Raw genomic sequence first — 15,980 nt, 5'->3', positions numbered from 1 at the left:
CATATTTAAAGAATAATATCATTTACAGTTTATTTTAGCATACTCACTGGACATAATGAAACCGTGGTTTTGGCACCTACAGCTACTGTTAATATCATTCTTTCCAATGTTGTTGTAGTCCAATGCAGAAACACTTGAATCCTTTGATCTTTTATATTGCAAAACCCGTATAGGCCTTACTCGTCGTTACGACGTTATGCGTCTTGTCGTTCATGTGAGGAACAAAATCAACTTGGCAGGAGATATTTTTATTTTCAAAAGATCTTTTCTAAATGCAAATCACAAAATTATTTATAATATGATTTTCTAGTAATTCCACCATAATTTTCGTGCCAGAATGCTAAGGGAGGACGCTTGATTTTTCGGTTCAGTAATTGCCCCAAGGACCTGAAGCATTTCGGCTTGCCTATGAGGCGGATCCGCTGTCTTCTGGGGAATTGGGTGGGGCTCCTAGAGGAGAGAACGCGCCAAAAGGCATGTATTGTGTGCCCGTTAGGAAGTTCTCAGTAGGCAGCTTCTTTGCTCTTTCACATTTGCCAGCCACTTCTTTATTTTCTTAAATCAACGTCGTCCTTTCACGTATTCTGAATCAGTACCATTCCTTTATATGTCGTTCAATATGACAAACTTTTTATTTGCAAAAACTAAATGAGAAAAGTTTCATGTAGAGTGCTCATTTCTTTTCCTTTTCTTTTTTGCTTTTCTTTCTTTTCAAAGCATTTCAGTGGATGGTGTATGTCCATTGTCGTAAGACAACTGCTGTGAAGAAAAAACCAAGTTAATTTTAACGCGTTTATATTTACTTTATTGCTGTCTTAGCAAGAACAAGATATCTAATGGTTTCATTGAGGGTGATTAAAATTTTTTGTGTCTATGACATAAGTTTCAGAAAAAAGACCGCAAGTCAAATCTTAGTCCCGCTGTGTTTTTTATATAAACATATCATGGTTCCTAGAGGCTAGAATATAAGACACTGAATTACAGTATTTTTTCTACTTTAAAAAACATAAAATATTGCATATTGTTAAAACTTACCATCTTTTTTGCTTAAATATTACCGCGGTCACTATTGAAACAACAGTGAGCACACATAAACCACCAGCAACAGCAGCTGCAGTAACCTGAGTCACAGACACGGGCGTTTCTAAAAGTAAAAACCAATTAAAACACTGTTCAAATCACATTTTTATTATTAGCAATAAAATATATAAAGTTGGTTACTTCCAGATAGAAATAAATGAACAAAGTGCATGGATGAAGGTGAAGAATTTGGGCATGAATAATATCGTAATAGACAATAGATTAGAAAGAATTTAAACAGGATTTTGACAATGTGACCAACATAAATTACATTATAAAAGAAATTTTTTTAGTGGAGTATTACTTTCAATGTGTGTGTTTTTAGATAGACTGCATTCTCTGACTTTAAGCTGAGGTGCAGGATTCTCTGGGTGGCAACTATACTCATCGTACAGCTTCCCTGGATGATCCAATTTCACAGTAAAGAAATCTTCGCGAGCTCCAGACTGATGGCGACATACATCTGAGCTTTGACAATCTACCTTTGTAAAGTAGGCGAGGTCAGCTGGACAAAAAATTAATATTTTTATTACTTAGGAAGGAGTATTTTCCACTAAAGAAATAGATGACGAAAGAAAGGAAAATCGTTTCACAGAATATTTCGTATATTTCGTATATTTCACAGAATATTTCCATATACATCGTGCACGCTTAAAAAATCACACATTTATGAGTATGGTTTTGTATGTGCTGACTCCAATTTTAGCCAAAACGTCTTACATTAAGTAAAGTAAAATAAAAGAGAGTAAACAAAAGCTCACTTGTATTCATCTTGATCTTAAAACTTTCGATTTTCATGGAAAATGTACAATTTACAATCAGAGTGTCTTCCACCATTGCCGTTTGGACCTCACATGATGCATTCTGTCCACTTCCTGAAAATGATACTTCAAAATAAAATGTTTTGACTAGTCTGAAACATGTGATTTCGAACTAAAATACTTTTTTCTGAGTATAAATTAATTTATCTGTACGATTTCTATAACTAATCAATGCTGGGATTTCATTGTTTCTTTAGGTTGAAAACAGTTTTTTCTGTTATTTTCAATTTGTAAGAGTGTATGTTATAATAAAGTCAGGGGACGGAAAGTGTCGCATAAAATCACATGTACCTTTGGTTTCAATAAAACGACAAGGTTTGATGCTCTCAAGGCGGTATCCATCAGGTTTGCATGTAAAACTTCCAGTTTTGTTTGTAAATCGAGGGGATACACTAATTACTGCATAGTTTGACACAGGCTGTAAGCATTTGACTCCCTGCTGCTCGATACAGTCGAGCTTTTTGTTTACCCACGCACAGTCAACCAGCGTCTCTGTGATTGTAAGAAAACTTTAAAGTAAATTTCGTTAGACACAATATAGCTGTATATAAAAGGGCTTTAACATTTTATTTGATTCCTTAACCTTTTGTAACCTAAATATATAAAAATGATCAAGAATTATCAAAAACTACACACATATTATCTCTCATTACCTTAATTATAATAACTTGCTTAGAAGCTACATTTTTATACTACCTCTCATTACCTTAATTATAAGAGATTGCTTAGAAGCTACATTCTTACACTATTCGATACCTAAATGGTTTTAAAAGAATAAAATAATTCATTATACGATATAATTATTCAAATGTTTAGCTCAGCCATTACCAGCAAAATCGGTAATAACTATGTGTACCTGAAAACTGATTTAAAGTACAAACCATTAAGCCATTAAACTTAGGCAATAATTTATTTCTTGTAGAGGTATTTAAAGAAACAGAAATTGCTGCAGACTACATTGCTTCTTCCTGCTTTTTAACCTCTGTTCCAAATCTTTCCAACCAGTGACCAGTCATATCACAAATGTAAGAGAATGTTGACTTTAAAAACAACAACATAAGTTTGTTACCTTGAGACCCATTGTCGGGATCAAAATACACTGAAAAATCTGTTTGTGTTGAGTTTATATCTTCTAGAAATTTACAAGTTAAGTTCACTCCATCCTTTCCCTCGCACTCTGTCGCTACACCTCCTGTAACTCAAACATGTGAAGTTGTCAATAGAAGAAACATTTGGGTTTGACGGAGCGAAAAGACTAATAATAAACAGAAAAAATGTAGCAATAATAGCAATCTGAAAAGATAGATAGAAATAAAATTATCTACTATATTCGTTAAGAATAAAGGATGACATTTCTCAATAATATTCATCGTTACGCAAAGTACTTCCTTATAACTGCAATTATTAGTAGCGTTTGTTGTTTATTCAGAAATTCGTCTTACTATCCTGCAATAGTTACAAATGTGTCCACTATTCTATTAACACTAGATTTTCTTATTTCTATCACAACAATAGAATAAAAATATAATCCTGGCCTTTAAACCAGCCAGAACTTTCTAACATTATATAAGGCTGTATCATATAAAGCTTCATGGATTTTTGTTTCGTTGTGTCATTTGTAAGTTTTTCATACTTCCTAAAAAGGCATTTGAGTATCACACGTACCTTGTATCGCCAAAAAAAGTAGCGATGTCAAATAGAAGACCATCATCTCGATTGAATCGTCAGTCGTGATATAGAGAATAGTTGTCCGAGGGTCACTGCTGCAAACCCTTTTTTTTACATAATCAGAGTGTTAAAGTAAGGAACTTTTTATTAATTATTGCGTTAATGACAGGTGCTATACATTCTTATTAGGTAGCATACTACTTTTAGTGTGTGACCTCACAAATGCGAATTTCATTTCAATGCACTTGACTATGGACATTCTTTGGAGGCTTTTAACCAAGCACATCCAGCTTATAAGTAAACACAAAGGAATTATGATACGTACCGTTTTCAAAGCATCAATACTTGCAAATAACTTTGTGCATAGCATCTGAATATGTTAAGTTTTATGCTGTACATTGATTACTTCAGCTTAGAAATCAGAAGAAACAGTGTGTGTTTCGATCGAAGACTTGACTAGATTTTTCGAGAATTTGCAAGGACTACGATGACTAGAATTGTGTAGGTTGGTGAATCATTTCTAGACAGGACTAGATTTTTCCAGGATTGAGTAGAACTGACCTGCTTTTTCTTATAAAATTGAGTAGAATTGACGAGCCTTGTGATAGACACTATTTTTTTCAAAAAGACAAGTTTGTATATTATTGACTAAAAAAATAAATATAACGTAGCACAACATCGATAAAATGTATAAATGAAACAATGAAATATATCGATATCATGAAGAAAACTAATTTATGAAAATATGAAGCAGAAGAATATTTCAAGAACGCTAAAAAAGTTTTGTAATCTTTTACAATATATATTTAAAACAATGGCAACAACAAACGAATTTAAGCAAAATTACTTTCACGAAGACTTCATGTCAAAAGCAATGAACATAACGTGACAGGAAGTGCATTACATGCTTTTATCAAATTAGTGAGTCTCCAGCTAGAACTATGTATAGTCTTAGGACAACACGCCGTATACAAAGCGTTTTTCAGAAAACTTCTACGTTGGTTCCTCAAAAACAAAAATAAAAAAAGACTTCGTCCATTTCTAATACAATAGCACAGTCACCACGCCCTTAGAAACTCATTTATGATGAGAAATCAATTGTGTGACTTGGAGGGAAGTTGTAATTATTTGTAGGGGAAATAGTAGAACACTGGCAGATAGCCTGTACTTGCTTCTTGATAATAACAGTAAGTTTAGTACACCCACTAATAATAATGAAATATGGTATCTTTTCAATAATGTATTCAGGGCGCTTTTTTTACAGAAATGATATACATGCCGTTCAAAGTAAACTAAGCCACAAAAAGGATCCAAGATTCAGCTGTCACAGACACGGGCACGTGTACAACAGACGCACCTACTCACATAAAAGGCAGTCGATGCGAAAGCCCGCGATTATTAGTTATTCCTGACGTGGCGGAGAATCCCCGCAAATGATTGGTGTTTTTGAGAAAAAAAATCTCTATTAACCTACAATAAAAACAACCATATGTGATACTCTGTTTTAAAGAGAATTTTAAAAAATGTATACTGTGTGCATTTAAAAAAATTATAGGTTTTCTTTTCTGTTAGTAAAATCAAATGAAACATTGTAGCTGTATGGGACAGAGAATTCACAAATCGGGCAGTAGGTCAAAAGTTAACACAAAATTATTTTGAACAATATATACCACCACAAAGCGCCAAAAACATATATTTTTATTAGAATTTAAATATTTCTTACTGTATATTTCGCATTTTCGGTTGAGTACAAATCCGTGTGGAATTGAGTATACTCAATTATAACCGGCAACAGACTTTGACATGGCGCTCGAGCAACTAAACCTTTGCGTACTTTCAAACATAACGAAATACTTGATTATTTGATTTTTGTTAATGGGAAGTAATCCATAGAGGAACAATACCTCAGGGTTTCAGTAGTTGCCCCCCTTAGGTATTCGCTTGTGTGTACACACAGAGCAATGTGTTTTATGGAGCTATCCCTACTTGAGAGCGAATAGTAACTAGCGCTAATACCCCTCTAGGGAGTCAGTGTGTGTGTTAACAGCGAAATTACCCGTTGGTGTGAATTAATGTTAAAGATTGTTTAAATAGAAGAATCACGTTTATTTGCCATTGTAATATAAATATGCGTTTCCTGCATGCGAATTGCCAAGCGGTCAATTTTGCTTAGTAAAAAAATTTACATGGTTCTTATTACAAATAGGAAGCTGAGTTTGCGTATCTATATTGTTCGAACAACTTGTGGCTCTTTTTGGTAATGTTTGACGTTAATAGCTACTTGCTTCATCGGTGATCGATTCGTCTTCTGGGCTTTAGCTGTGGGGCGAAATGACCTGACCCCATCGTATGGCGCACAAACCTTCTTATGAAAATAGGTCACAAGACAGATTTAAAAAAAACAATACTATTACTTACTATATTGTCATTTTTGGTTGTTAGAGTACAAATCTATGTCAAATTGAGAGGAAAGGAACAGTTTTGATTAAACGACTCACTGGCGCCTAATTTTAAGCATAACAAAATCCCTGATTTGTTGACTTTTTTTTTTTTTTTATTAAGCTTATTAACAAGGGAAGTAATTCATAGTAGAAATATTCCTAAAGATATCAATACATTTTTCCCTTTTATGTTCATGTTTAAATACATACGCTTAGCACTACAGTGCGTGTTACAGGTAATTTAGTTCAGACGTTTTATCATTATTCAGTTAAATTGAGTGCAAGAAAAAAAACCCACTGTATTTCTCAAAACTCACATCACTCACTTTTTTTCTAAATTGCTCCTTAAAACAGTGTGTCACCGAGAATTGTCTTTATTGTAGGTAAATATGTGTAAATCTTGGAACACGTACTATATCAATCTATTCTAAACTATAAAATCACTTTGTCTTCGTTCATAAAAGTACATATGAAAATGAACACGTACCCTAAACCTTTTGTCAGATACATGTATGTGTATATATGTATATTGGTAATAATATAATTATATGATTTTGAGACTTGTTAATGAAAGTAAAAGATTTAAAGCAAGGAACAGTCTTAGTGTTTAAAGAGGGATTTACTTTAAACAATCTCATTTTATTTGGGGTCAAATATATAGCTGTCAAAGGAAGTCAACATGAAACACAGTTTTAAAGATATAGAAAAAAGATGGGGAACACTTTCATAGAATAGTTCCTTTGACAAAGCTGTAGTCGAAACTACAATCTGTAAAGTAATCCTTTAGAAATATTAAGGGCACGGTATGTAGTCTGTTCCTCTTTATAAAGTTTTGGAAAAAATTAAATGTTAAGCTTTTACGGTGTCTATATATAATATAAATATACACACATATATATATATATCTATGAACATGAGTTGGTTTGTGTGTGTGTGTGTGCTTACACAAGAGTTTTATGTGTAATCAAAGGTGGGTTGGATTCAGCCACTTTGACGAGCACATGCAAAAATTCACTTCAAAGGTAGGCTTTAAAATGAATAAATTTAAAAAGTCAGCTTTATTTCATTCACAATAAGGAACTGTAGAGAAAAAAAAACAATAAAGGGAAGAACAAACAAGATAATAGTGCTACAATCTACCCTTAAAGCAAAAATAACACACATTTGCAAGCATATTAACTGTATAATAGCAGCAAGTTAAGTTATGCTTCAGCTAAGTAAAGTTGCAAGCAGAATACTTTGTAATGTGCTGGAAGAACATGAACTTATTCAACTCATGCCAAGTATCTATAACCTCAAGAGTACTTATAAATTTATCATTTTGGCTTTACAGCTTTAACAGTGCACTGTTATTTATTAAGTGTTTGAAAACTGCATCCCGACAGCAAATTAAACTTTATTTGTAACCTCTGCCACAAACTGCATTTTAAGAGTGCACTAAGAACAAAACATGGTGCATAGAGATTAAAATTTATGACAGAGATGATAATATCAGCTTTGCACTGCCTTTGTAGAGTAATTTATTATGTACAGGGTTTTAAAATCTATCATTTTTTTTAAGTAAAATTGTATTAGTTGATGTATATAAGTACTCAAACCCACAACAATATCTGTAAGCATAATATTTGATAAAAAGATATCTAATTATCTCATTAGTCTTAAAATTTTCTGAGGAAAACATGAAAATCTCACAGCAGTTGGGAATTTCTTTATTTTATTTATCAAGAAGTTCTCCTGACATTCACCTAACAATTAGATTTTCCACAAACGTTTAATAAAACAAGTTTTTGTTGCATGTTTATACACTCCTACAGACACTGATGAAAATGTGACTTTCTTAGTTTGATATGCATATAGTTTTTGATAATCAAATACATTCAGAGACCTTATTGTCCATTAAATATACCATAACATAACATCAGTTACCAAACGTCCTTCTGATATAGTATCTACATTTAATCATGCAATGGCTGGATACCAGCTGTGAAGCTGATCTGTGCATATTGTGTATTCGGTAAGGAGCCGATGATAACATCCGATGTTGTTCTGTCAGCAAAAGTTAGTTCTCCGTATATCAACCCATCCGCATTACAACGATTTGACGATGTGTGGCGCTGCAAGAAAAAGAAATGGTCATAAGGGAGTATTAAGTAGCTCACTACTTCATCCATTATTACTTCCTCTCCATTGAACCACTATATTTCTTATTATTTAATTTTTGTTATACCTGCTATAGATTTTTAAAAATAATAATAATAATACAATTTAAACAGCATCAGCTAGACTCATAGTGCTTTACATACACACAACCACCTTGTTCATTAGCTGCACAGAAAGCATATAGTGAAAAAAATTTTAAAGTTAAAAAGTAAAAATGACGTCAGTGTACCATCAACTTCATCTTAAGAAGTGATGTCATTTTTAATTAATGGATTAAAGTCTAGTCTATGTACAATATGACATTTTATGAAGTTAGCATATACAGGTTAAGCCTTTGAAATAGTTACCTTGCACTCAAGTGTGTAACTTTAACATATTCTGGCCTTTGTTATGATGTGGGACTATATCTTTAGTGTTGTTCTTATAATTATTTAGTAAGAGATGACCTAAGATGTAATTCAAACAGAAAACATTGTAACCTCATATTCTTTAGAACAACCAACAGCAGCAGGATGACCATTCCTTCTGTTACCTAAACAGCATTTAAAATGTTACATGAAAAATTTGCTCACATATACATATACATACATGTATGTATGAATGTGTATATAAGAAAAAAATTTTAAGAGTAAAAAAAAACTTCTGCACAGTGAAACAAAAATGTTTTATATGTTGATACTTCATATCTTAAATTTAAAATTATATTCAAGACAATACCATTTCCACGCTGTTTAGCACTTTTTATGATGAAAAAGATGCAGATAGTGGCAATGATGATTGTGATGCTCAGAAGGCACATGGGTATTATAAGAGGATTTCTTGGTCTGTCTTCTGATTTGATCACACTTGTTTCTGTAAAACAAGTTTGTTCTTCTTTAAAAGTTTAGCAAAGTTATTAGTCTTAACTGTTTCCTTTGTTTTCTTTCATAAATTAGAAACATTCACAACCAAAGAACTTCTTCAAAGGCCAATGCATGTTAAAAGTTTTAATAGCTGGTTATGATGCAAGCCATAAATGCATACTAGATTTTTCTAGGATTAATTCACAACGAAAAACAAACACAGTGGTTATTAAGTCGGCGCTGGTGGAAAAGTATGTGAGACTTGTTTGTTTGATAATAACCAAGACAAGAGACATTCAAGATCTATCAGAAATATAATTCTCCAATCCAAGCACATGCAGGCATAATCTATTTTTCATATTATTCCATGTAATCTGTTTTTCATATTATTAAAACATACAGTTGACTATTTCCCTTGGTGTGACTTCCTATACAGTAGTAAGCTATGAGAATAATAAAAATAACTAACTCTTTAGGCGTTCACTTACCTGAATGATTCTTCCTCACCACTGTGTTTGGTTGCTCCTACTTTCAATGATGCAAAAGCCATAAAGTCATTAGATAAAAGAAGTTAATAAGTAATCATATGCTGGTGATTACTTGGCCAAGTGTATTGTGGTGGGCACTCAAAGATCGTTGCAATGTGCTGTAAGTCCTGTACAGTTCATTCTTACCTTTGCACCCATTCGTGTAACAGGATTGAATGTCTCAGACAGGAGTCAAGGTTTAATCCAGATAATGTTAAATCTGCAATCTATTGATTTTTAGAACTGCATAGAAATTTATTATGAATATTCCATCCCTATCAAAAACTCAATACCTTGTTCAAAAATAGATTTCTGTGATCCATCAACTGCACAATAGACATTACTGAAACCATAAAGTAATAAATAGGGTCACTTCCAATTATAGTAATGTCACTGTCACCACAGTTTTCCTTTATTCTTTATTTTGAGAATTTGTTGTTGTGGCTGTTGTCAGTGGAAAACACTCGAAGATAAAGCCGCATAAAGTCAAACAAAAAGTCATTATCCAGTTTGACCTCTTAATTGCTGTGTAGTCACTATAATTTTTTTTTAATGAAGAAAATATACTGGTCATCATCTGCATACATTTTGCATGTTTTGGACCCAATGATTTACTTGCATGCTAAACAGTTTTCTGCTTGTTTACTTCTTTTTATATATTCAACTTATAAATTATGCATCCCGTAGAAGGTTTTTATTTCATATATTATTTTTCATTAATCTACAATATTTATAAAAAAAATTCATATACGTTATCTATTTTTCTTTAATTTATTGGATGTTTGTTTTTAATTTCTGTTATACGATTTTAAGATTTTGTACAAAGTCAAAGATTTGTCATGTTTAGTGTAAGTATAATTTAACCTAAATGAATGGTACCTTGATATTTTTATCATTAATAAGTGGATGATAGTATCCACATTGAGTGAACTTGTAGAATAAAATCTGGAAACAGGATTTAATTTTGTTCAAACCTAAACCTTTCCATCTATGTAATCCTCTAATATTCAATGGGTATTTTTAGTAACAGGCATAAAGTTGTAAAAATTAACATGAAGCTGGCATGCACTAACCTGTATCATTGACTAATTTGAAGGTAAGGTTCCCTTCTCCCTGCTCACTTCTAACAGTAAGGGTCCAATTCCCTTCGCTAAACCAAGATTCTGCAGTGGATGGGATGGTCAAGTTAAAGTCCGGTGCATTTCCCTTTAAGTGACACGTGACTTCTTTAGTTGTACGTGGTGGGTCAATCTTGGTCAACGAACAGTTTTTGATACTGTCTGTGTAGTGTTTCAGACATAGTGTCAAGCCGTCTTTTAAAACTTTGGCTAAGTCTATGCCTTGGGTCGACAAACAAGACAGTTGTGGTGCACCTGAAAACATGTCAATGATCATTACTATAATGAAAAGGAGTTTGGGAAGCAGTAGTTTTTAAATATAATATAGAGAGATTAAGCCACCGCGCGTAGTCACATTCGTAGTCGTCAGATTGGAAAGTTCGTAGTCTAGACGGTGTAAAATATTATCTAGATGATCTGATAGTTGATATATGTTCACATCTAGATGGTCTACAGACGAGACGAGCAGCGTTATTCTGGATCCTTTGATGTCTGTCATAAAGATACTTGGGAATTCCAGTTAAAGGAGAATTACAATAGTCCATCATGGATAGCACAAAGGCACAAATTAGAGTTTTAGTTACATCAGTGGTGAATAGACAAATAACGAAAGTACACACACATTTCTAAACTTTAGTCAATTTAACATAAACCTGAACCGTGCTCGATGATAACACTTACAATTTCTTACAGGTGCTATATGACTGCGACTACGCCAGGTGGACTAAATCTCTTTTAGATATTGTTGTACAGAAACAGTATCGCCGACATAATGAAAGTGTTGTGACTATATAGGGCTTTATATTTTGATTCCTCTCTTACTAATCTTACTGCCTAGCTAAACATGCTAAACAGAAAACAACTCACATCTCACAAGGATGACCACTGATCTGTTCAGCTCAGAACCAGGCGCCTCACACCTGATGGTCGGCCAGGCCTCGTTGCATTGAACTTTTCTAAAACTTGTGGTAAGTGAACCTTCTTGTGTAGAACTCATTGTGTGTCCACTGGCGTTCGTCATACGGATGATAACTGGAGGGTTTCCGTTAACGTAGAAACAGGCAATTTTAACACTCTGGTCATGGTTAATTGTATACGTTCCATTTACACGAAGTCCATTCACAGTCATGTCTGTGATTTGTGGTGGGTCTGCATTAGAACAAAGTGTATATACGATGCGTTTATCTACCGCATCTAAAAAGAAATTCTAATCGAAATGTTATCACTTTCATTCGCAAACACATCACAATATCAGCTAAACATTATTATCTTAATATGTTGATGATGATTTTGTCAAAAAGAGGTTTAATGAAGGAAAGATCCTGAATCATTTTTATCTTGCTGTAGTTCTTTCTTTTATATACATATATATGAGAGCCTTACATACGCATTTTCTTTAAACGTACTAGTTTCTCGAGCGACAAACATTTGGCTTAAAACTATTAGGCCAGCATTAGTACTTTAAGTGGGAGAATAGTAAGAAAAGTTGATAATATGAGATTGATAAATTTTAATTACTGCTAAAATAGAGCGAGGGTAAATATATTTTTACTGTTAGCTTTGTAAAAAAATTTACTACTTAGCAGTAAAGATTGTGAATATTTATTTCCATTTCTTGTTTGCCTTTATGCTATAATTAGATGATCTCACTTAATCTGTTAAAACTATCAAACATAATACTATTGATTATTGTACTAACATGAAATAATAGTGAACAGTATATACATAATTCATACAAAGAATCACACTAGAACAACATAGAAGTAAAACCAATTCATATGTATTGATGAAAGATAAAAGAATTAATCCGAAACCTTGGATTAGAGGACTTAGAAAGCATAGAGAGACACGTTTTCATAAGTTTTACTCTGAAATGGTACAACAATGTAGCTCGCTAACAAAAAAAAATAATGTTATTAACTTTTTTTCATCAGCATCAATGAAAGTACGCTTACAGATAACTTGCAGTTTGGTGTGCTTCAGTACAACTGGAGTGAACTTTTCTTCTAGAAGCTCCCATACGACATCGCTGTATGTCCGTTTAAGTTGCAGCGACTGATTCACTTCTGAGTTGTCGGCTTTACAGACTGAAACACTTGTTTGGTTTTTACAAATACCATTATTCTTGTTAACCCATCGGCACCTGCAAACACTTTGGAATTTTCCAGCCTCACATAACCTTACTTCGATTACAAATGATGTTCTTTTGTACTCCGATGTGAGCTGGAGAGTGAGATTGATGTTTACATTTTCTTTGCTTTTGATGTGTTCCAATTGAGTTTTAGTTGTTTCTGTTATAGTACCTGCAATAAAAATTACATTACATTTGTGATTATATTGAATAAAAATAGTTCGACATCGACCCTACATGCGCACTAGCTTAGTAATATTTTCAAAATGCTCACAGTTTGAATGTGCATTATGTATACTTGAATGTGAATATCGTCTAGATATTTGCAACTAAAAATAATTGTGGTATTTAGTAACGTATATGTAGATTCTATAAAAGACTAAATAAAGTTTAATGAAACAAAATAAAATATCTGTTTCCTCAAATAAATATTTAATATGTTTTAACTCGTTCAACTTGTTTTATCATATTTCAAATTGACTCACAATTTAAAATCACACTTGATGGGAAGAAAAGTAGAAATAAAAAACGCAGCAGTTTGCCGAGTATAGCCATGACACATCCTTCATCTCTCTCCAACTTAATCTCAATCTGAAGAGTACGACATTTAATATGAAAATTTTGAATGTCACGCCTACCCATAGGGAAACTTCTCAGTTTCATACAGACGGCTTAAAGTTCACACTACTTTCAGTTTGTACAGCACGGAAAACATAAAAAAAAAACCTTCAGTTATCCGCACTACCCAGACCTGAAAAGCGATATATGAATATGATACAACTTTTTTTAAATACTCCGTGATTGAATACAAACATTTAATTTGCATATTTAAAAAATGGGGATCGATTAGCATACAGATATATAGCTTTCTCTTACTGAATCTTTTTTTCTCTCTCCTCTCTTGAGCTATGGTGAGTCAATAAAGAATCCAATTAATTCTCTCTTTCTTTCACTCTAACACACATACCTACACACACACAAAGGGGAGGTGAACACAAACTCACCATGATAAGACGTGTCTTTGAGGTCTAGGACTGTTAAATGATTATTTTGTTTGTATATGTGATTGGGCTTGTAAGCAAAAGAAGAATTTCTCTCTTGGACTTCCTTTCACCACCAATAAAGTTTTCTTTGCTTTGATTTGTATTCTACTTCTTGAGTTTAATCAAAGAGTTAACAAAAATTGTGTGCACGTTTATGCTCTTTTTTATTCTGAAAAACATTGCGTGTATTTCTTGGTAGTAATATTAAACAAAACAAAGCTTGACATTCAAATTCAGCCAGTTCAAGTGAGTTCAGAAGACTGCTTACATCTTACAGAACAGGAAATGGATCCCGGCGTTAGAATAGCTTTTGATGAAAGGTTTGAAGTACAGAAGATGGGGATTAAATCCACTCTTGATGCTTGTAGGAAGACTTTTTTTTACTTAAAATCAAAGCCAGATGAGTGTTTACTCTTATGAAAATCGTAAACAACCCTTCATCTGCACTCGTTAATATGCGGCTTAGACTAGACAGCATAGAGAATAATGTGATGTTAAGTTTGATTAGCTAGAAAATTACTAATGGAGAGACAATCTACGTTTCTTCTGCATTTCAGAAACAATTATAAAACGCGTACTGAGTCTGAAGGTGAGATTGCTTAAATTCCAGCAACTGGTTGAACAAACGCGATTTCATTACACAGTTTATGTAAATGTGATCTTTGCAAACACCTGTACAACTTCCAGCTGGAGTATGATGTCAACATACTTCAAAACAACCATATTCTAAATAGTAAACCTACAGACAAGATTGTCACACAAGTAGGACACCAGGAATTTCTTCTTCTAACACTCAGGTGAAATAAGATGTTCTTTGTCCATGTTACACGGCACGACACCCTGTTGAAGAATATCACTGAAGGCACCTTGGAGGGTGGTCGACGCCGCAGTGGTCAGAGGAAGAACTTTCTTACGAAGGTCAAAGGCTGGACTGTTCTTCCTGCACAGGGCCTGCTTACTATCGCCCACAATAGACAAGAGTGGAGGGTCCTATCAGCTTCCAAATCTATCCAATCCATCCCCCAATGACAGGTGCTGGTCAACTGACGACTGACTTACTGACGGAAGCATGATGCCAAGAATTACGGTGCTGATGGTGTAAGAGGGACAGGTAACCTTCCGACGGCGCGTGCCAGGCCCAAAACTTGTGTGGCAGCGGACTCTGAGCTCAGTCGTCAACTCGGTCCAGTAGTCAAGACAATGGGCAAAGCATCTAAATAAAACTGGAGACTTACGTACTTAAGAGCAGTCGCTGTCCGAAAAGACCTGTTCATGTTAGGGGAAGTGGGTGTGTGTCGATCGCTCAAAGACTTATAAGTAGCTATTAGTACGAAGTTCCGTACCTTTGTCAAAGCTCGTTTGCCTGAGGTTGCCAATATGATTGTGTAGTGTTGTCGTAGTTATTGCAGCTTTTTCCAGTTTTTTTCTGAATATTGGGATTGTTATTTTGGTAAAGTCCATGATTTCTATGGACGTCCGCTGTATTATTATATTTGTGGAAAGTATGTGGCATGAAGTGTCCATATATGTAGTTAAGCAAATAACTGCTCATCAGGTTCTTGTGTCTGTAAACAGTCAATGCGTTATCATATGTATAAACACACAAAACATACAAACAGCACATAAAAGGCCAGTATTATCATACTATCTCCTCAAACCTTTATTCATTCATTGATGTGGTTATAGATTCAAGAAAAAAATATTGTAAGCAAAGTCCGACTGTATGCCATAGCAGAATTTTTGTCACAAGCTCATATAGCAATACAAAGTGAAATAAAAAAAATAAATCAACATTCTAAAGCTATGTTTTACTTTCTCTCTTTTTTTTTATTTTTTTTTTATTTTTTTTTTTGTCGTAAAATGGCAGAATACTTAATTTATTTAATTACAATTTGACTCAAAAAATAAACATAGATATTGACATTGTCATGTGATTGGTAACATTTTTAGGAAGATTACTAATCCTAATATACGGAAACTTCTAAATAAATTAGTCGAGAGGGGATACATCGATCATTGAAGCAAGGCATCTAATTAGTATTTTATGGTACACATATTGGTACTAGTTAAGATACAGAGTTCTGTCTCATATTAACATTCACATCAGTAACATTAATCTTGAGTGTAAAAGCAGATTTGAAGACAAGCA

The 15,980-nt window shown here is 33.5% G+C and overlaps 2 protein-coding genes across 2 annotated transcripts; both read right to left on the bottom strand.

The window, feature by feature from the left end:
* Positions 1–1,352: 1,352 nt before the first annotated feature.
* LOC112568605 lies at positions 1,353–3,612 on the bottom strand. Its single transcript, XM_025245980.1, has 5 exons — positions 3,567–3,612; positions 2,971–3,093; positions 2,193–2,393; positions 1,842–1,955; positions 1,353–1,585 (listed from the first exon to the last, which is right to left on the bottom strand). The coding sequence occupies exons 1-5, from the start codon at positions 3,610–3,612 to the stop codon at positions 1,353–1,355; spliced, it is 717 nt and encodes a 238-aa protein (XP_025101765.1).
* Positions 3,613–7,547: 3,935 nt separating this feature from the next.
* LOC112568307 lies at positions 7,548–15,322 on the bottom strand. The gene is made up of 7 exons (XM_025245548.1): positions 13,274–15,322; positions 12,613–12,960; positions 11,525–11,806; positions 10,613–10,912; positions 8,888–9,022; positions 8,650–8,702; positions 7,548–8,124 (listed from the first exon to the last, which is right to left on the bottom strand). The coding sequence occupies exons 1-7, from the start codon at positions 13,449–13,451 to the stop codon at positions 7,966–7,968; spliced, it is 1,455 nt and encodes a 484-aa protein (XP_025101333.1). The 5' UTR covers positions 13,452–15,322; the 3' UTR covers positions 7,548–7,965.
* Positions 15,323–15,980: the final 658 nt, after the last annotated feature.

The sequence above is a fragment of the Pomacea canaliculata genome, linkage group LG7 (genome assembly GCF_003073045.1).
Source record: "Pomacea canaliculata isolate SZHN2017 linkage group LG7, ASM307304v1, whole genome shotgun sequence".
Classification (NCBI taxonomy): domain Eukaryota; kingdom Metazoa; phylum Mollusca; class Gastropoda; order Architaenioglossa; family Ampullariidae; genus Pomacea; species Pomacea canaliculata.
This window is presented reverse-complemented; position numbering and strand designations above follow the sequence as displayed.